Source organism: Myotis brandtii, unplaced genomic scaffold, assembly GCF_000412655.1.
Source record: "Myotis brandtii unplaced genomic scaffold, ASM41265v1 scaffold250, whole genome shotgun sequence".
NCBI lineage: Eukaryota > Metazoa > Chordata > Mammalia > Chiroptera > Vespertilionidae > Myotis > Myotis brandtii.
Genome location: NW_005359478.1, coordinates 6,327,499 through 6,344,693, shown reverse-complemented (window position 1 = coordinate 6,344,693; position 17,195 = coordinate 6,327,499). Strand labels below are relative to the sequence as shown.

Here is a 17,195-nt window from a genome sequence, read left to right as displayed (position 1 = left end):
GGTGTTAAAATTTTAAAGGCTGATTTTAAAAAAAGTTCTAAAAGTACAGGTTAAACCCAGGAGAAGCTGAGGCAATAAAGGACACCCTTGTCCTGGAGGGAGACTACAGCTTTTAGGGGACAGTTGTCCTCCTTCCCCCTCTCTCCTCCTGCTTCCAAATACCATTATTTGCCATCATGCAAGAGACCACAGCCAACCCTATCCCATTAAGGTGCACAGACGGTGCCTTCACTCACACTTGGGTTAAATTTAGAATTCAAGTGCACTTATGTGGGGAAAAGAACACAAGGCAAATGTTTTAAATCAGGTGGTTTATTAGTATTTTCTTCTTGAAGAGGAATTTGACTTACTTCAATGGTCACTGATTTCCCTACAGAAAAACCTTCCAAAGAGATAGGAAAATAAGCCGAAAGGGTCTGACCGTGTCTGTTCCGACAACAAGCCTTGGACGCTGAGCACTTTCTGAAAAACCCCAGGGCTGAGCCACACCGCTGGGCACAACCTTAAAATTTTCCCAGCAGGGTGGGTGGGGAAGGGAGGGAGGCTGGGCCTTGAGCAGGAATCGCAGGAAAGAGACTTGGGGAGCAACCAGTTATCAAGAGGCAAATGGCTTAAAGTTGAAACGAGTGAGAATTTATTCACAACATATGCAGGCCTATGAACGTGATTATGCAAAGGGCTGGGGAGAGGATGCTTGAAACAGCAGAAACTTGGAAGGCGTGGTTCCCACGAGCTGGGCTAGTCAGGGCCCAGCTCAGCGCGACTCCATCTTGTCCCTTTGGCTCCCGTCACTCCTCCTCACCACACCAGCAAGCTTTGGAAAGGGGAAGGTGTACACCCTTTTCCTCAAAACCCAGTGTCATGGGAGGTCACAGCATCAGGCGACCTCAGCCCTGGTCAGGGACACCTCCTTGGTGCTTCTTTCTAGAGAGAAGATTTGTATTAGCGGAGCTTCATATTCACACACCGACTTCCAGAGTTTTCCAGTCGGTAAAGCGCTGGATTCTGTTTTTTTTCTGCCCTAATCCTATATATTTGTTACTGAAGAAAGACTAAAAGAAAGACCTTGTCGTTCTCTCCCATACGCACTGGCAACCACGACTGAGCTGGCCTTCAGGCCCCAATGTGGATGGACGAGAATGCAGGTGGCCTGGGGCTTGGTGACAGGCTGTGTCTGCTGGTGACCAGCCATCTCAGGAACCAGGGGCTGACTTCCCTTCAGCTTCCACTAACCAGTCACTAGGACCCACCCCACCCCAAGCTTACACAGCTCCAACCCCAGCCGGCCTTGCCTCATGCGATGATTGCTCAGATGGGTCATCAGAACGTTCTAGAATTTTCTCCTAGTGTCCTCTTCTTCCTGCCCAGGACGAGCTCCCCGCTGTAGCCCTGAGGGCGGATCTTCAGCTCCACATAAGGAATGGAGAATTCGTGTCCTTTCCACGGCTCCCAGTTCACCCCCTACATCAAAAATCCAACATCAAGAAGAGGAATGGGGGGGGGGGGGGGGGTCCCTTGCCTGGGAAACCACATCCTCACTGCTCAGGGCCAGAGAGAGCCCTCAGGGAAGTGAGGGTTGATCTAGGAACCTGCGCCCTCTGCTGGGCAGCTGGGGTTAGAGAGGCTGGGAGCCCCCTTGTGGGGTGGGGTGTGTGTGGGGGGGCGGGGGAGGGGTGAGCCCAGGAGGCACAGGGGCTCAGATAACAGGATCAGCCTGGCCAGCAATGATCACATTGTCTTTGCCTCACTCTTCTCCTTTCCAAAAAATTAAAGGCAAAAATAAACATATTAATTGGCCTATTGTGTGGAATCATTTTCAATTTAGGCTGTTTAGATATTAGCTCTGGGGTAACGAACAGCCTGCTGAAAGCTAAATTTCATTTTATGTCTTCTGACTGGAGAGCACAATATTTAATTCACTTAATAACCTCACAACCTGGCCAATAAAGAGCCCAAGTGACCAATTCTGTGTGTTTTAATTTGTGAGGTAAATAATAAACAGGAAATAAACGCCCTGCCGACTGTGAGCAGCACATTAACCAGATGAATGTCCTTTATTAGCAGACATGGGTTTGGTTTGGGGCCCGCTGGCTGCTCATTGCAAACAGCTGGTCTCTGATCACAGGCGTCCCTGGGTCGGGCCCCAGCCTGCCACCTTGGTGCTGGGGCCCACCCGCCTCGGCTCTCCGGGGGCACCTTTCTTCTTCCCTGTGAAAAATCACCCCGGGATCAGCCCCGCTGCTGCCGGGTCAGGGCCAAAGCAATCATGTCACCGGGCTTCAGGTGTGCTAGTCGTTACAGTGCCATTGGTGAGGGGCGTTCGGGGGCGGGGCTTCCTGGAGGCCAGGATCCGACTGGGATGGAGGTAGAAAGCCAGGATGCACTCCGAGAGAGTGCACGGAGGGCATGGATTAATGCTGAGAAGGAACAAAGGTGCAATGATCAAGAAGCTGTGAGGAAGCAGGCAGGAGACGCCCATAGCCGGTGAGGAGTCAGGGCGATGTTCACGGGTCACGGAAGCTCGAGACACTGCGGATGGGAAAGTTTCAGAGCCAAGAGGGGACAGTGGCCGCAAGGATGTGCCTCTGCGCACTGAAATGGGGAGGTGCTCAGCACAGAGCTCTGGGCGGACTGGCTAGTTCTGGACGAAATGGGCCCAGAGATGGGTCTGAGCTCGGGCAGAAAGGACTTTGTTTCCCTGGTGATCCAAAGACTTGAGAAAAATAGCTCTGGTTTACCTGAGAGAACTAGTTGAAGCCCTACCCCCCAATGTGATGGTGTTGGAGGTAAGCAGGGTTAGATGAGGCCATGAGGGTGGGTTCCCCCAGATGGAACTGGTGCCCTTGTAAGAAGAGGACGAGAAGCAGAGCTCTCTGCACAGTGAAAAGGACAGGGCTCTACCAGGACCCGAGCCTGCCTGCACCTTGATCTTGGACTCCCAGCCTCCAGAAGAGAAACAAATGTCTGTTCGAGCCCCGCAGTCCATAGTGTTTGGTGATAGCAGCCCAAGCTGAGTAAGACCATGTCCATGTAGGAACTCATCTAGTGAGATGGAGCAGGACCCACATTGTGTGTGAATATTCTGAATGGGCAGCCTGGGCTCTCACCGACCTGCAGAAAGTGTGGGGCACTGGGGAGGGGTGAGCAGGTGGGCAGGCGGGCCCTGACCTCAAGGCCATGGGGAGGGGTGAGCAGGTGGTCAGGGAGGGCCCTGACACCAAGGCCATGGAGCCTGGAAACAAACTCCTGCCCTGACTGGGAGCCTCAGAAGGAGAAGGCAGACAAACCTGCCTGGAGGGTGTCACTTGGGGAACTGAATGTGGGCAGAGCCAGTCACCTACCTCACTGTGCTTGGTCTCCCCGTATCTGCCATTGGGGTTGGCCAGGTGGCAGTTCTTGTACCACCAGCCGCCATGGTGCGTCAGGGCACAGTTGCTGAGGGCGATGTCGTTGTCTCTGTCAAAAGTTGTAAACTTCCACCCGTTGTGGTAAGAAAGAGCATCCCCTGCAGGGAGAAGATGTGAGAGGTGAGAGGCCACGATCACCACCTAGGGGTGGAGGACTTAGCAGGAACAAATCTAGCATGAAAACACCAAGGACCCGGTCCATTATGTCACAGGTTCTCTTTCCGGGTCTGCCACCCAAACTCCAGGCCTCGTCCTCCAACAGCCTTCACAGCACGCTCTTTAGAAGCGTCACAGTCCTGTGAAATAGCCACACCCCCAAACAAACTCATGACTCTTCCCATAGCACCTGACTACCCCTCCCATCCTCCCGGTCTCTGCTCAGCCATCCGCCCAGCCCGGAAGCCCCTGAGCCACGTCCGACAATCCCCTGTACCCTCATCACGCCCTTCCTCCTGTAGGTCACTCGGGCACCCTCCCCACCAGGGCCACCGGGGCCTGCTCTCCTCTCTGGGCCTGATCCACACCGCAGCCTTCCTAGCCCTCCTGAGGCTTAAACACCCATCCTCTCAGGCCTCACGTCCTATTTCCTGCCACACGATGTGAATTTCTGCCCCTGGCTTGGCAGACCTGTAACTTGGCTGTTCCCGATGCACAATCTCAGCCCACTGTCCCCACAGGCAGCTTCCGTCTGTGGAGCGCACGGGTCCAGCCTCGTTCGTGCCTCTCTCACCGCTTTCTCCCTGCTCTCCATGGTTAAACCCTAACCAATCTTCGAAGCCCAGCTCAGCGGTCCTGAGGAGTCTCCTCCTCACCCTCCCTCACACCTCCTGCCACACATGAACTTCTGGAGCTCTCTGAGCACAGCACATAGGTTCATGCTCCATGTCATCGTGTCTGGAAACCTGTAATTACTTTATTCGCCTTTCTCCTATTTCCCCATCACATGTGTGGTCCTTTTATAAGTTTCCTTTTTAATTCAGCTCACAAAAGGCAGTGAGGGCCCATATTGATCCCAAGCTTAAGTAAGTGCTGTTTTTATGATAATAAACATATTATATCTGGTCTCTGAGTTTACCGATCACCTTCACAAACAAGCCTTTGGGGTGGGCTGGGCACCTCCTGGTCCCACGAGGAAGCAAACTCACAGACGTTAGAGTCCACGGGCTCATCCAGCGTTCTCCTATTTCCCCATCACATGTGTGGTCCTTTTATAAGTTTCCTTTTTAATTCAGCTCACAAAAGGCAGTGAGGGCCCATATCGATCCCAAGCTTAAGTAAGTGCTGTTTTTATGATAACATATTATATCTGGTCTCTGAGTTTACCGATAACCTTCACAAACAAGCCTTTGGGGTGGGCTGGGCGCCTCCTGGTCCCACGAGGAAGCAAACTCACAGACTTTAGAGTCCACGGGCTCATCCAGCAGCCACCCCTCCAGCTCGTCTCCTCCATGTCACCGTGTCACCAGACCCCCCCCCTCCACCCACCGCATGGAAGCTCTCTGGGTCTCAGGAACTGTTCTTTACAACATAAAACCTCCCTAGGATTATGCAGAAAGGTCCTGCTGGCAATAGCTTCACTGAAGCTCACCTACCGTGCTCCATGCTAAGCACTGGGAAATAAGAGCAAAGGCAAAATGCATGTGACTTTTTTAAACATTAAGTCCTAAAACCTGAAATTTTGCACCAGCGGTTGGCCACTTCAGATCACAGTGTGTGTTCAGCCTTCTGCCATTAGGGGTCGCTGAGCAGACCATGTTGAGAAGGCCTGCGGTCTTAAGAGTACACACCGATTTCCTTGCCTCAGCTCAGTCCTTTCTCAGTCCCGGACTCCCCTGGGCCTGGGGAGCCCCTTCCTCCCTCCCAGCTAAGTTCTTCCCTCTCAGACCCGACTCCAGCCCACCAGCCTGCAGAAGCCCCTGCTCGCCTCAGCCCCCACGTACCCACCTTCTCCACGCTCCTGGAGCTCTCATCTCCTGACCACTTGTTAGACTCTTTGCCAAAGTTACCTTCTATTCTCACTGACCTATTTCCATGTGAGTCTCAGGGGAGAGGCCATGTCTTATGCAGTCAGTCGATCTGGCTGGTTACACGTTCCTACCTAGTTACACCAAAGTCAAAACATGCAGAAGCAAAAGCAGACCTACTTGTTAGGATTTTAAAAACTAGGAATATAGGCTTAACTATAACATTAAAACAATAACCACGCCTCTCTCTTAAATAAAATAGTCCAATAGCACCATCCCAGGATTAATTTTGTTATTTTCCTTCACAAATAAACACCAGAGCGCAGCCCAAGGAGGGTGAGCCCCATCTCCACTGAACGGCTGTCCCTGTGTTGTCACCGCTGCATGTCACTGCGACCTACACGCCTAGTGCTGGCTCCGCACTTTGACCTTTCTGCCTTTAAGTAATAACACACTCAGGCAGCCCCTCTGAAGCCGAGTGGGAGGTGGGCAGCACCAGGGGGTGGCGGCTCAGAGTGTGATTCCTCAGTGAGGGGACAGCATCCTGAACTGGGGGTATAAGAGGAGGGTTTTTACTGGTTGGGGGTGCACTGGGGGGCGTGTCCACGTATAATGTTCTGATCTTACAATGATCAAGGATTGCTTTAAGAACCTTGTGTACCCTGACCCCCTGCTGGGAGCAGGGCCTCATGTGTCCATGAGAACCGTGCACCTTCGCAGGACAAACTTCCACCCCCTGATCCATGGCACACGGCAGCCCAAGGCTTGGACACAGGGCAAGCGGCCTCGTGGTCTGTCAGGAACACTGCACGCACCTGCCGTGCCTCTGTACTTCCCCACCGTGAGCCTGTACCGCTCCTTGCTGGAGGCCACCTGGAAGAAGTCGTACACGGCATAGGCGGACTCGTTGGCGGTCTGCAAGTCCACTCTCACCTCATACCGGGTTGGGGTGCCAGTGGTGAGGTTGTGCAGCTTGTCGAGTCCTAGAAACAAGGAATTCCAATCACCGAACGTCACCTTAGCCTTCACCTCCTCTGCTAATGGGGCCTCCCCCTGCTTTCTCTTTCAGGGGCTCATTTCCTTCTGCTGTTAGTTCTTTGGTGCAGTCGTGCTATTGAGTGTGGAGGCTGTGTCCTCCAGGGGGGCAGGGTGCAGGCACTCCCGGGGTGAGCCTGCCCCACCGGCTCCATCCCTGAGGCACCAGCAGTTTATATTCATTGTCCTCTTATCTCACAGCTGGCGGAGACCAACCACTCACTGACCGTCTCCTACCCTCCCAGGCACCGAGCATCCAGACTGTGACTTTTTAATTTTTCATCTCCCAGTGGACGCTTCGGGCTCCCTCACTCTCCATGAGCATCTGCTCGAGCACAGAGCAGGAGGAAGAGAGAGCGAGCAGGGCCCCTAGTGGCTGGCAGAACACGCAGCACTTCTGGGGCCAGGGTGGCCTCCTCACAGTAGCCAGAATCCTCATCGATGGCTATTTTCTAATCCTTTGATTCTCAAGGGGAATCTCCCCTGCACCACCCAGCCTTCCTGATTCTCAGAGTCCGTACCGAACCAGAACTCCTTGGTGGGGTCCCCGAAGCCCTCCACATAGGTCCGCCAGCGCTTGAAGAAGTCCAGCTGCCCGGTGTTCCGCCGCTGGAAGACCTGGAAAGGGAGATGGCGTTCCCTCTGATGCACTCAGCAGCCGTGACTGAGAGAGAGGGACAGGAGCTGGGGTTGGGGACCTGGAAAGGGAGCTGGCCCTGAGGACAGACAGAGGCAACGTGGCAGATGTGGTGATAGAGAGGGAGGAAGCCAGAGCGGTTCTGTGGTTCTGGGAAGTCTGCATGGAGAGAAGACTGGCTTTGTGCGGGCACCACGGGCCCACAGGGACATGGTAGGTGTGAGCCCTTCTGAGGTCTCCTTCTGGATGAAGAGGCCATAGGCACAGCTGGGTGTGAGCGCAGAGTCCCACAGAGAGACCTAGGCTAGATGGGAAGGTGAGCGTGTCTGAGATGGTGCGGGCCCACCACGCCCACCGCACTCCCTCTCCCCAGGCACACGGAGACTTCCTGCTGGCCTCTCCCGCACTCCCTCACACGTAGCTGGAGCCAAAGGACCTTCAGTGGGAGCACAGGAGGGGGGTGGGGTGCTCCATGCTTCCCCTTTCATTGCCACGGGGCCTCTGCCTCGGGGAAGGCCACATGGGGCAGGGCAGAGCCACACGTTGGAATCGGCCTGAATCCCTGCGTGGGCAGGACGGGCAAACAATGACACCAGTTAGCTCTGCTGTTCTCTTGCCCCTTCACTCCAGTCCTTCTTCAGAGATGCCCCATTCCCTCATCCCCTCATTGCTCCTTCATTGATTCACTGACATAGCAATCGTTTACTGAGTATCTGCTAAGTGCTGGCTCCAGGGCAAGTATGTAAGATGCGATGTTACAGATGTGAGTTCACACAGCTAAGTGTTTGGGGACTGATGCCAGGATAAAACACTGATCCCCTCACCCTTCCATTGGAAAGTTTGAGGAACCAGCTCTACTGAGTCTATTCTCCAAAAAGCATTTCTTAACACTCTGAGGCTCATGGTCAGTTTCCTAGCACGGAGACTGTTCCAGTCCCTTCCCCGGGACTATCCCTGCGTCACAGGCAGTGGAACCCTAAGGTGGATGTGGCACCGATGTTAGTTCCACAAACGTCACATCAAAATACACGCCCAGTAACAAGGTCAGGCTCAAATCCCGCCCGCAGGACAGATGCATTACAAAGGCATTTGGTCCCTTCTGCCAATCAATGAACACAATGCCCAAGTGTGACGGGAGCTTTCCTGCTAATCTCTTTTCCTTGTTAGGAAATTCTCCAGCTTGGCCAGGGAAACTCTGGGCAATGGTTCCGATGCTCTCCGCATCACTATTTAGATGAGACCCAGTGCTCTGCTTGCCAGCTGTGTCCTTGAGCAAGTTAGTTAACCTTGACAAGCCTCACTTCTCTAAACCATTAGACCAAGGTGGCCCATTTGTCATGCTCTTAAATGAGGTTTCAGCAAGGTCAAGAATCATAATAAATTATACAGTATTGCCCGGCTGGCATGGCTCAGTGGTTGAGCATCGATCTATGAACGAGAAGGTCACAGTTTGATTCTGGTCAGGGTACATGCCTGGGTTGAGGGTTTGATCCCCCGTGTGGAGTGATGAATGATTCTCTCTCATCATTGATGTTTCTATCTCTCTCTCTCCCTTCCTCTCTGAAATCAATAAAAATATATTGAGGCCAGAGCCTGGCATATAAGGATATAAGTTATTATATCTCAGTAAGTGTTGGTTTGCATTTTATTACATCAGATTCCCAATGAACTAACCCTCAGGGATCATGTGGATGTCTTGATCAGGAAGCCTTAACGGACTCACTGAGAATCACGTTCCCACTCTAGGAGGTGAACTAGTTTAATGAACTATTCTGGGAAAACAAGGGCCCCTTAGCAAAAACGTCTCAGGGGGGAATCTTTCCTGTCTGGTTGTACACTCCAGCTGTCCGGGTACACTAGGACTTACTTGATGTCCTGAACAACTAAACAGGAGGAAAAAAATAAAAATCTCACTTAAATGAATGCCTGTGGAAAGAGCCTCACATGTGGCCCTTAAAACTTGCAAGATGGAAAACAAAGATGGAAATATCTGAGCCACGTAAGTGTTCCCTGGGTTCGCCGCAGGCTTGCGCTCAGCCTCCATCACCCGGGGGCAAGGCCCTCAGCCCGGGCATCAGATTGGGCTCAGCTGCCGGGGCTGGTGAAGAACCTCCACAGAAGGACTTGAGAGCTCAACTGGAGAGAGCAGTGTACTAAGGTCACCTTTCAGGGACAAATAGACTCTTGAGCCCAAAACTATGGAAACCACCAGTGAGAGGTTTGATGGAGAAGTTTGCAGGTCCCTATGTGTCATCCAGGGTGTGCTGGCTTTGAGGAGGACTCTACAGACTCTCAGGCCACGTGTCACCTTAGGAGTCAGCCAGAACACACAACCTGGGCAGGTGGGCCTGGGGTTATCGAGAACGCAGAGCCATTTTCTCGGGGTCCTCTGCATGAGCAGGATGTAGGAGGCAAGCTCCTGGATCTGTTTGGTTCTCTTGTGGTTCTTGATTCGGTACAACAGTGCTGGACACATAGTAGGCACTCAAATATCTGTGGAAAATTCATGGGTATTCCCAGGCAGACACACTGGCAGATCTCTCTCTGAAGGCTGCCCAAGACAAATGCCTCCTTCCCTGGCTTTCAAAAAAGGCCCACTAGGCAGTACAAACATCCTGCCAAAGCTGATTATGGGCTCCAGGGCAGGATGCTCAGAGCTACAGTGGTGCTGAGGAAAAGCAGCAGGTGCAGCCTGTGGGTCTGGTCAGGTGGAAGACCTCCTATGATACCTTCTGTTACCGTATTTGTAAAGATCCATCAGGAATTTGCCCTTCCAATCCAATTACTGCCTTTCAGCCATCGGAGGCAGCTGTGCGGATAATAAGTTTTCTCCGTTGCTGCTTATCAGATGGTATTATTTTATCCATGGCTGCTCAAGTGTCTTTGGTTTCCCAGGCCCCTGAGCGGGCGCATGAATGAATGCGGTTTGAGTGGGATGGGCTCAGCTTTCTGCTTCCCCGAGTGGCGGGTGCACAGCGGGCAAGTGCGTGCTGGTCTGGGGCAGCGAGAGCCTCTCTCTGCTCAGGCGCAGGGAGCAGGGGCTGGGGAGACAGAGGATCAGACCGCAACCCTCCAAGGCAGCGCCTCAGATCCCTGGACCAGGCTGCCGCCATCAGAGATGGGCCATGTGCTTTCAGCAGACCACGGCCCAAGAGAATAAAGCCTCACTCAGACGGGGCACGATCGAAACGTTGCCACGAGTTCTTCTCTCAGGCCTTATCCTCTCAGATCAAAGTCCCGACGGCCTTGCTTCTGTACTGAGGAGCCAGGATGAGGAACCAGGACAACAGGCTCCAGGTCAGAGGGCAGAGCCCCCAAAGAGGTCATGTGTTTCAGGTGACCTGACATGACCCCAGGAAGACCAATGATCGAGGAGGCTGGAGTCCTGAAATCCGGTTCCACTTTGTCACTAACTCGTGTGACTTAGCCTGGGCACATCCCCTTGTGGGCCTCACTTTACTTATCTGTAAAATCGGAATAATCATCTCAGTTACTCTAAAGGTTTTGTGTAAGGGTCATACTTGTGTGAGGCTCATACTTGTGTGAGGGTCATGGTTTTGTTTTTTATAAATATATTTGTATTAATTTCAGAGAGGAAGGGAGAGTGAGAGGGAGATAGAAACATCAACGATGAGAGAGAATCATTGATCGGCTGCCTCCTGCACGCCCCCTACCGGGATCAAGCCCGCAACCTACACATGTGCCCCTGACCTGAATCGAACCTGGGACCCTTCAGTCCGCAGGCTGACGCTCTAACCACTGAGCAAAACCAGCTAGGGCATGGGCCATGTTTTGTATGAGGGTTATACTTAGGTGAGGCTCACAGTTGTGTGAAGGTCATACTTTGTGAGGGTCATGTTTTGCGTGACTCACGATCCAGCCGCCGCCGTCCGTGTCCATGTCGCAGTACACTTGCAGGGGCTGGCTGGCGTCCCCATGCAGGTAGATGGTGTACAGGCCGCTGGCGACGTTGCTGTTCTGCTGGACTTGACTGCAGTCCGAAGGGTGTGGGAAACGGGCACCAACTAGGAGCCGAGCAGAGGGCAGCATCATTAGAAGGGCAGCGGGCCAGTCCCTATTTTAAGTTAATTCATTTTGCTTGGGAATGATTCATAACCCACTACTTTGCTCCTTCCAACTCTTCACTCACATTTCACTTTTCACTCACTCTGCTCTCATCAAACCCTCCAGATGTACTAGAAACAAGGTCAACTTCACATCTCTTCCTCCCCAACCCAACTGCACCCAAAGTTTCGCTCCTCTCCTTAATCTCTCCACCAGGGGAGGGGCTTCTCCTGAACCTGTACCCTACCCATTCCCATGCTAGAGAACCCACAGCTCTGTGGCCACCGCTGCTGCAGACATCCCTCCCTCGGACACCCCTCCCGCGGACCCCTCTCCTGAGACTCTCAGGCTCAGCCTCTACGATGTCTTGTTCAGAGAGCAGGAGCCCACAGACCTGTGGAAAGGGCGATGGACACACTCCTGCTCCGGCGATCACCCTTGAATGCCACCAAGGAGACAGGGTAGGTGACGCCCTGCTCAAGGCCTTGCAGCTCAAACCTCTGGTCCCCGCGTCCGAGCTGCACCTCCTACCACACAAAGGAGACAGGAAGCGACATTCAGTGTATCGCCCCCAGCAGCCTGGGTGCCATCACATTCCCTGGGGCCGATGCCAGCAGCTCTCAGGCAGCAGTGCTTGTCTCTGAGGGCTCAGTGGCATCCCAGGACCCCAGTGCCTCCCAGCCACTTCTCCTGAATGGCCTCTTGCTGGCGCAGGAACTGGAAGCCAGCATGAGGCAGCAGCAATTGGGGGGGAGGGGGACCCGCCAGTCTCCTGGGACCTCTGCCCTCTGGTCCACACTGGGGCATTCCATGCCAGGCTGAGAAGTGAGGAGGGGAGGTGAAACCATCCCCATGTCTGCAAGGCAGGGAGATGGCTGGTTTCTCAATAGGCCTCCTCCTGAACCGGTGTTTCTGCCTCTAGCAGGGCTGTCCTAAGGAGTCACTGAAGCAATAATTACATCAATGTGCCTTTCCTTTTCCCCTCCTGCCCTTTCTTCCTCATCAAGGAGAGAGGACAACAATTTTCCATTGGGACAAATTTTGAAAATGTACTGGCCTTCAGATTCCATATGGGAAGTAGCATCTTTGAAATAAGGGTTAATAATTCATTCAATAAATCTTGATTGAGCAGCTACATATTTGGTAGGCACTCAACAAAACAGACAAAAAGTCCCTTCCTCATGGAGCTAACACTTATGGGGAAGATAAACAAAAAACATGGGGCCGATGTAGGTCAGCAAACATGCAATGGTCAGCTGGGAGCAGGCACAAGGTAATCCTACAAAATGAGACCCGATGTTCACAGGGACTGTGTCTCACATTGTCCCTTGCACATAGCAGGTGGTCAGTAAGGACCAACTCATTTATCAGCAGGTTGTCATGGGACCAGCAATCAAGCTGACCCCAGTTAGTTGCTTCATATGGGGCTGGCATGGGCACCATGAGAAGAGGCAGGAGCATGCAGTACCTTAGTGGTGCCATCTGGGAACTGGTAGGTCAGAATGTAGCCATTGATCTGAGCCGAGGGGCGTGTCCAGGTCAGTACCCCCCCAGACTGGGTAACAGCAGACGGACGAAAGTTTCTGGGAGGGTCGATGTCTGTGTATCAAAAGTCAGGCAATTATTATCACTAAGGTAATGGAAGTAATTTTTTAAAAAAATATATTTTATTGATTTTTTACAGAGAGGAAGGGAGAGGGATAGAGACTTAGAAACATCAATGAGAGAGAAACATCAATCAGCTGCCTCCTGCACACCCCCTACTGGGGATGTGCCCGCAACCAAGGTACATGCCCTTGACCGGAATCGAACCTGGGACCCTTCAGTCCGCAGGCCGACGCTCTATCCACTGAGCCAAACCAGTCAGGGCTGGAAGTAATTTTTGAAGTATTACATTTTCTGCCCACATACCCTCCCATGTCTTTTCCTTCACGCAGGCTCTCTTCTTCCTTGCCACCAGCCCGTTATGACCTTTGTTTCCAAAAGCATAGGAAGGACAAGGATTAAGGAACTGGTGCTGGGGTGAGTTACCTCCCAGATGGAGTGACCCTGGGGCCCATTTCCCAGCAGACCCGCAGAGGGTGGTGGGTAGGAGCAATCTAGACCAGAGGCTAGATCAGCCGTGGGCAAACTACGGCCCGCGGGCCGGATCCGGCCCGTTTGAAATGAATAAAACTAAAAAAAAAAAAGACCGTACCCTTTTATGTAATGATGTTTACTTTGAATTTATATTAGTTCACACAAACACTCCATCCATGCTTTTGTTCCGGCCCTCCGGTCCAGTTTAAGAACCCATTGTGGCCCTCGAGTCAAAAAGTTTGCCCACCCCTGGGCTAGATTCAGAGCTGGCAGAGCCCCACCGTGGCGTGGAAACGATAGGCGAGTGCAGATCCGAAAGGGCCCTGCACACGGAAACTGGGGCATCTCAGCAAACAGCTGCCGGGAAGGATGACGGAGTGCAGGGTGTCACCCAGGATGGGCTCCCCGGCTGGATATCTGGAAACCACACGGCTTTACATCAGCCCTGGGGAAGGAGCATAACCCTAAATTCACTAAGATTCATGTCCAACAAGCAGTGTAGGGCTTATGATGGACATTAAGTTGACAGAGAAATATAAAGTCCTATTTCTTACACATCTAAGTGTGTGGCCTTAGATGCCTACTCTGCACAAAAAGAAGCAGGGATGGAAGGGGTGTCTGTATAAAGGAGAGAGAGAGGGGGCGGGGGGGAGAAAGGAAGGAGAAGGGAAGCAAGAGAAAAAGCAGAGCTCTCCCTCTAGTTCCCAGTCACTCTCCCACACAAATGCCAATGGGAACACAGGGATGTGTGCATGGTGGACCAGAAAAACTAAAGCAAAGTAATTGGTCAGAAGACTATGTTTTCCCAACCAAATAAGATATGAATGGAAATTTCCATTTTGAAAAGTCATTATAGAAGGTGATTTTAATTTTGAAGTTCCCAAAAAAGATGTCTCCAGGCTATTTTATACCCAGTAGCATTTCGGCTGAGAACTGAATTGCAGTATTTTAATAGAAATCAGGCAGCTGTTGTTTTAGGATGTTTTGACAAATGTAGAATTTCTGCAATGTCAGCTTGGTTTGACTTTCTAAAGCGTAACATCTGGTATGGATTTTAGTGTCCTCATCCCACGGAAAGACTGAATTTCCCGCTTTGAAGTCGGGGGGGATGGAATGATTTATTTATTTATTTTTAATATATACATTTTTATTTCAGAGAGGAAGGGAGAGGGAGAGATAGAAACATCAATGATGACAGAGAGTCATAACTTGGTGGCCTCCTGCAAGCCCCACACTGGGGATTGAGCCCACAACCCGGGCATGTGCCCTGACCAGGAATCAAACCATGGCCTTCTAGTTCTTAGGTCAAGGCTCAACCACTGAGCCATGCTGGCCAGGAAAAACCTAGCGATTTAAATATCTTAGACTGGCTCTGCCACCTCTGTGACTGCCCACCATCCGGGTTATGGACTTGAGGTGTCCGTCTTAGTCACATGTCCATGAAGCAGAAACATGGTAATATTGCTGCCTTTAAAAATGGGCAAAGAGGGAAGCAAAGAGAAGGTAAAGGAAGAGAGGAAGGAAGGAACAAGGGAGTGAGGGAGACAGAGAGGGTGGGAGGAAAGAGGAAAGTATTGGTTGCCTCTTGGAGCACTTTTTATTTTTATTTTTAATCCTCACCTGAGGATATGTTTTTATTTATTTTAGAGAGGAAGGGAGAGGGGGAGAGAGAGAAACATGGATGTGAGAGAGAAACATCGATCAGTTGTCTCTTATATGTGCCCTGACTCAGGATCAAACGACTGGGGATCAAACCTGCAACCAGGGTATGTGCTCTAGCCAGGAATCGAATCCACGACCTTTTGGTGTACTAGTGTACGGGACAACACTCCAACCAGCTGAGCCACACTAGCCAGGGCTGGAGAGCAGCACTCTTATTAGGGAGCCTGGGATGTGGACAACTGTTTTTCTTTCTATAGAACCTCGGTTAGTTTGAAAATTTTTATATAAGTATGTGTCACTTTTTTGGTTAAAAACTCCTATTAATTGTAACAATAATAATTATAAAGAAATTCAAATCACTTCTAACTCCAGTGGCCAAGGGTATGTATGAGGCCGCAGAGGGGACGGCCTTGCCCAGACTAAGGAGGCCCGTGGACTTCGGGGTGGGCACAGCGCTCTTCTCGGGACCCCCAAGGCCTGATCGCCATGAGGCTCAGTGAGACCAGAGGCCCATCGCACATAAAATACAGGCATCGGACCCCCTGATCACCAACTGGAGGGGACAGTGAGGGAAGACGCTCCACCGCGGCCCCATCTAGAAGAGAGAAACAGCAGAGGCGCCTGGCCTCCCCATGCTCTGAGCTGGAGCTGAGGCCCAGCCAGGGCTGTATGGGGGCATGAGAGCTGGCAGGGCAGGGCGGTCAAGGAGGTGGACTTTGCACAGCCATCTTGGACAGTCACACAGTCTTACTTTGACACTCCTTCCTCTATGGTCTTTCATATTCATCTGAACCATTATGTCAACATATGGCCTCAAAAAGGTAAAAAGGGAACCCTCTGAAGAATGTCCTCAGTGACACAGTCTCCCCTGCTCCCCTCCCCACATCTGATACGTATGAAGGGTTCCCTGTCTGGGTCCCTGGCAGTACCTGTCAGGGCCTTGGTGTCGGCCTTCTGGCTCTCCCGGTCCCCCTTCTGGGCCCACACGTGGACCGTGTACTCCACGCCCGGCCTCAGGCCCGCCAGGACGGTGCTGCTCTGCTCCTTCCCCACCGGGACCTCCCTGGTGTCTCCATCAGCGGAGGTGTAGCGCACCGTGTACCTGTCGATGACGGCCTGCACCGGCTCCCAGGAGATGGTGGCCGTGGTCTCCATCACCCGGTCGGTCACCAGGTTTTGGGGGCTGTCAATTTCTTTTTAAAAAGAAAAGGCTGACTTTTAGAGCCAGGGGAGAACATCCCAGCACCCCAGCACCCCAAACTCTCCATTCAACTTCTTTCACACAAAACAATTCCATTGACAGAAGTGAAAAGGCCCTGACTTCCATTTTCCAGAGAAACAAACCCCTGGATATTAAAACTGGGAGGAATTAGATCTTAATCGAGTTTACCAATATGGAAATTTTCTTCTGGTTCCCACAGGAATAACAATGGAAGTCACCTGAGCAGCAAGAGGAGCTGCCCCAAATTCTATTGAAACAACTTCCTTCACTATCCTCATGGTATGTAGTTAACTTGTTTCTCAGAATTTGAGAGCTGAGAAGTCATATCTTCCAACTTTCTTGTCTAATAAGAGGGGAGGAGAATGGCAGCCCAGAGAAATGAAACACTTGTCCAAGGGCTTACTGTTTTCTTGTGTTAAAACTGAGACAACAATTCTTTTCTTGTGTAAAAGCCCTGTTCACTCTGAACTGGGAGCCCACCACCTTCTCAAGGCCTTTGCTCCTATTCACGTACCCTCTCTCCTGCACCATCAGTCTCTTCTCTGCCGCCATCGCTTCTAGACAAGCAAGCTCTAGGACTCCCATCCCTCTGCACCCCTTAACCTACACACTTCTCAGGAGGACTACATGCCTTCACGTCTCACCTCCCATCACTCCTCAACGAAGCCCCGCACTTTTCCACATCACACCACTAAAACTGTACGTCAAGGTCACCAACAACGTCCACGTGGCCAAGTCCAGTGAACAGCATCCTCACCTGACTACTTCTGAGCAGTGTCTGGCAGAGCTGATCCGCACTCCCCTTCGTGAAACACTCCCAGGTCTGGGCTTCCATGACTGTACCCTCCCCTGGTTTCCTAACACCCTGACTCATCCTCGGAGTCTCCTCCATCAGCACCTGAAACTGTTGGGCACCAAAGTCTCCTCTACACGCCTCCCTAGGTCAGTGGTCGGCAAACTCATTAGTCAACAGAGCCAAATATCAACAGTACAAAGATTGAAATTTCTTTCGAGAGCCAAATTTTTTAAACTTAAACTATATAGGTAGGTACATTGTTATTAACTTAATTAGGGTACTCCTAAGCTGGCCTTTGCTAAAAACGTCCTCAATCTGATTGAGGTAC

General features: G+C 51.8%; 1 protein-coding gene across 1 annotated transcript in view; it reads right to left on the bottom strand.

The window, feature by feature from the left end:
• Positions 1 to 611: 611 nt before the first annotated feature.
• Positions 612 to 17,195, bottom strand: part of TNN (tenascin N) — a 41,836-nt gene continuing 25,252 nt past the window's right edge. The window contains exons 14-21 of the mRNA XM_005867734.2: positions 15,779 to 16,042; positions 12,577 to 12,707; positions 11,503 to 11,635; positions 10,917 to 11,068; positions 6,928 to 7,024; positions 6,187 to 6,354; positions 3,342 to 3,505; positions 612 to 1,461 (exon numbers count right to left, since the gene is read on the bottom strand). Coding sequence (XP_005867796.1) covers positions 1,321 to 1,461; positions 3,342 to 3,505; positions 6,187 to 6,354; positions 6,928 to 7,024; positions 10,917 to 11,068; positions 11,503 to 11,635; positions 12,577 to 12,707; positions 15,779 to 16,042 — 1,250 coding nt within the window. The 3' untranslated portion in view covers positions 612 to 1,320. The remainder of the gene's footprint in view (positions 1,462 to 3,341; positions 3,506 to 6,186; positions 6,355 to 6,927; positions 7,025 to 10,916; positions 11,069 to 11,502; positions 11,636 to 12,576; positions 12,708 to 15,778; positions 16,043 to 17,195) is intronic.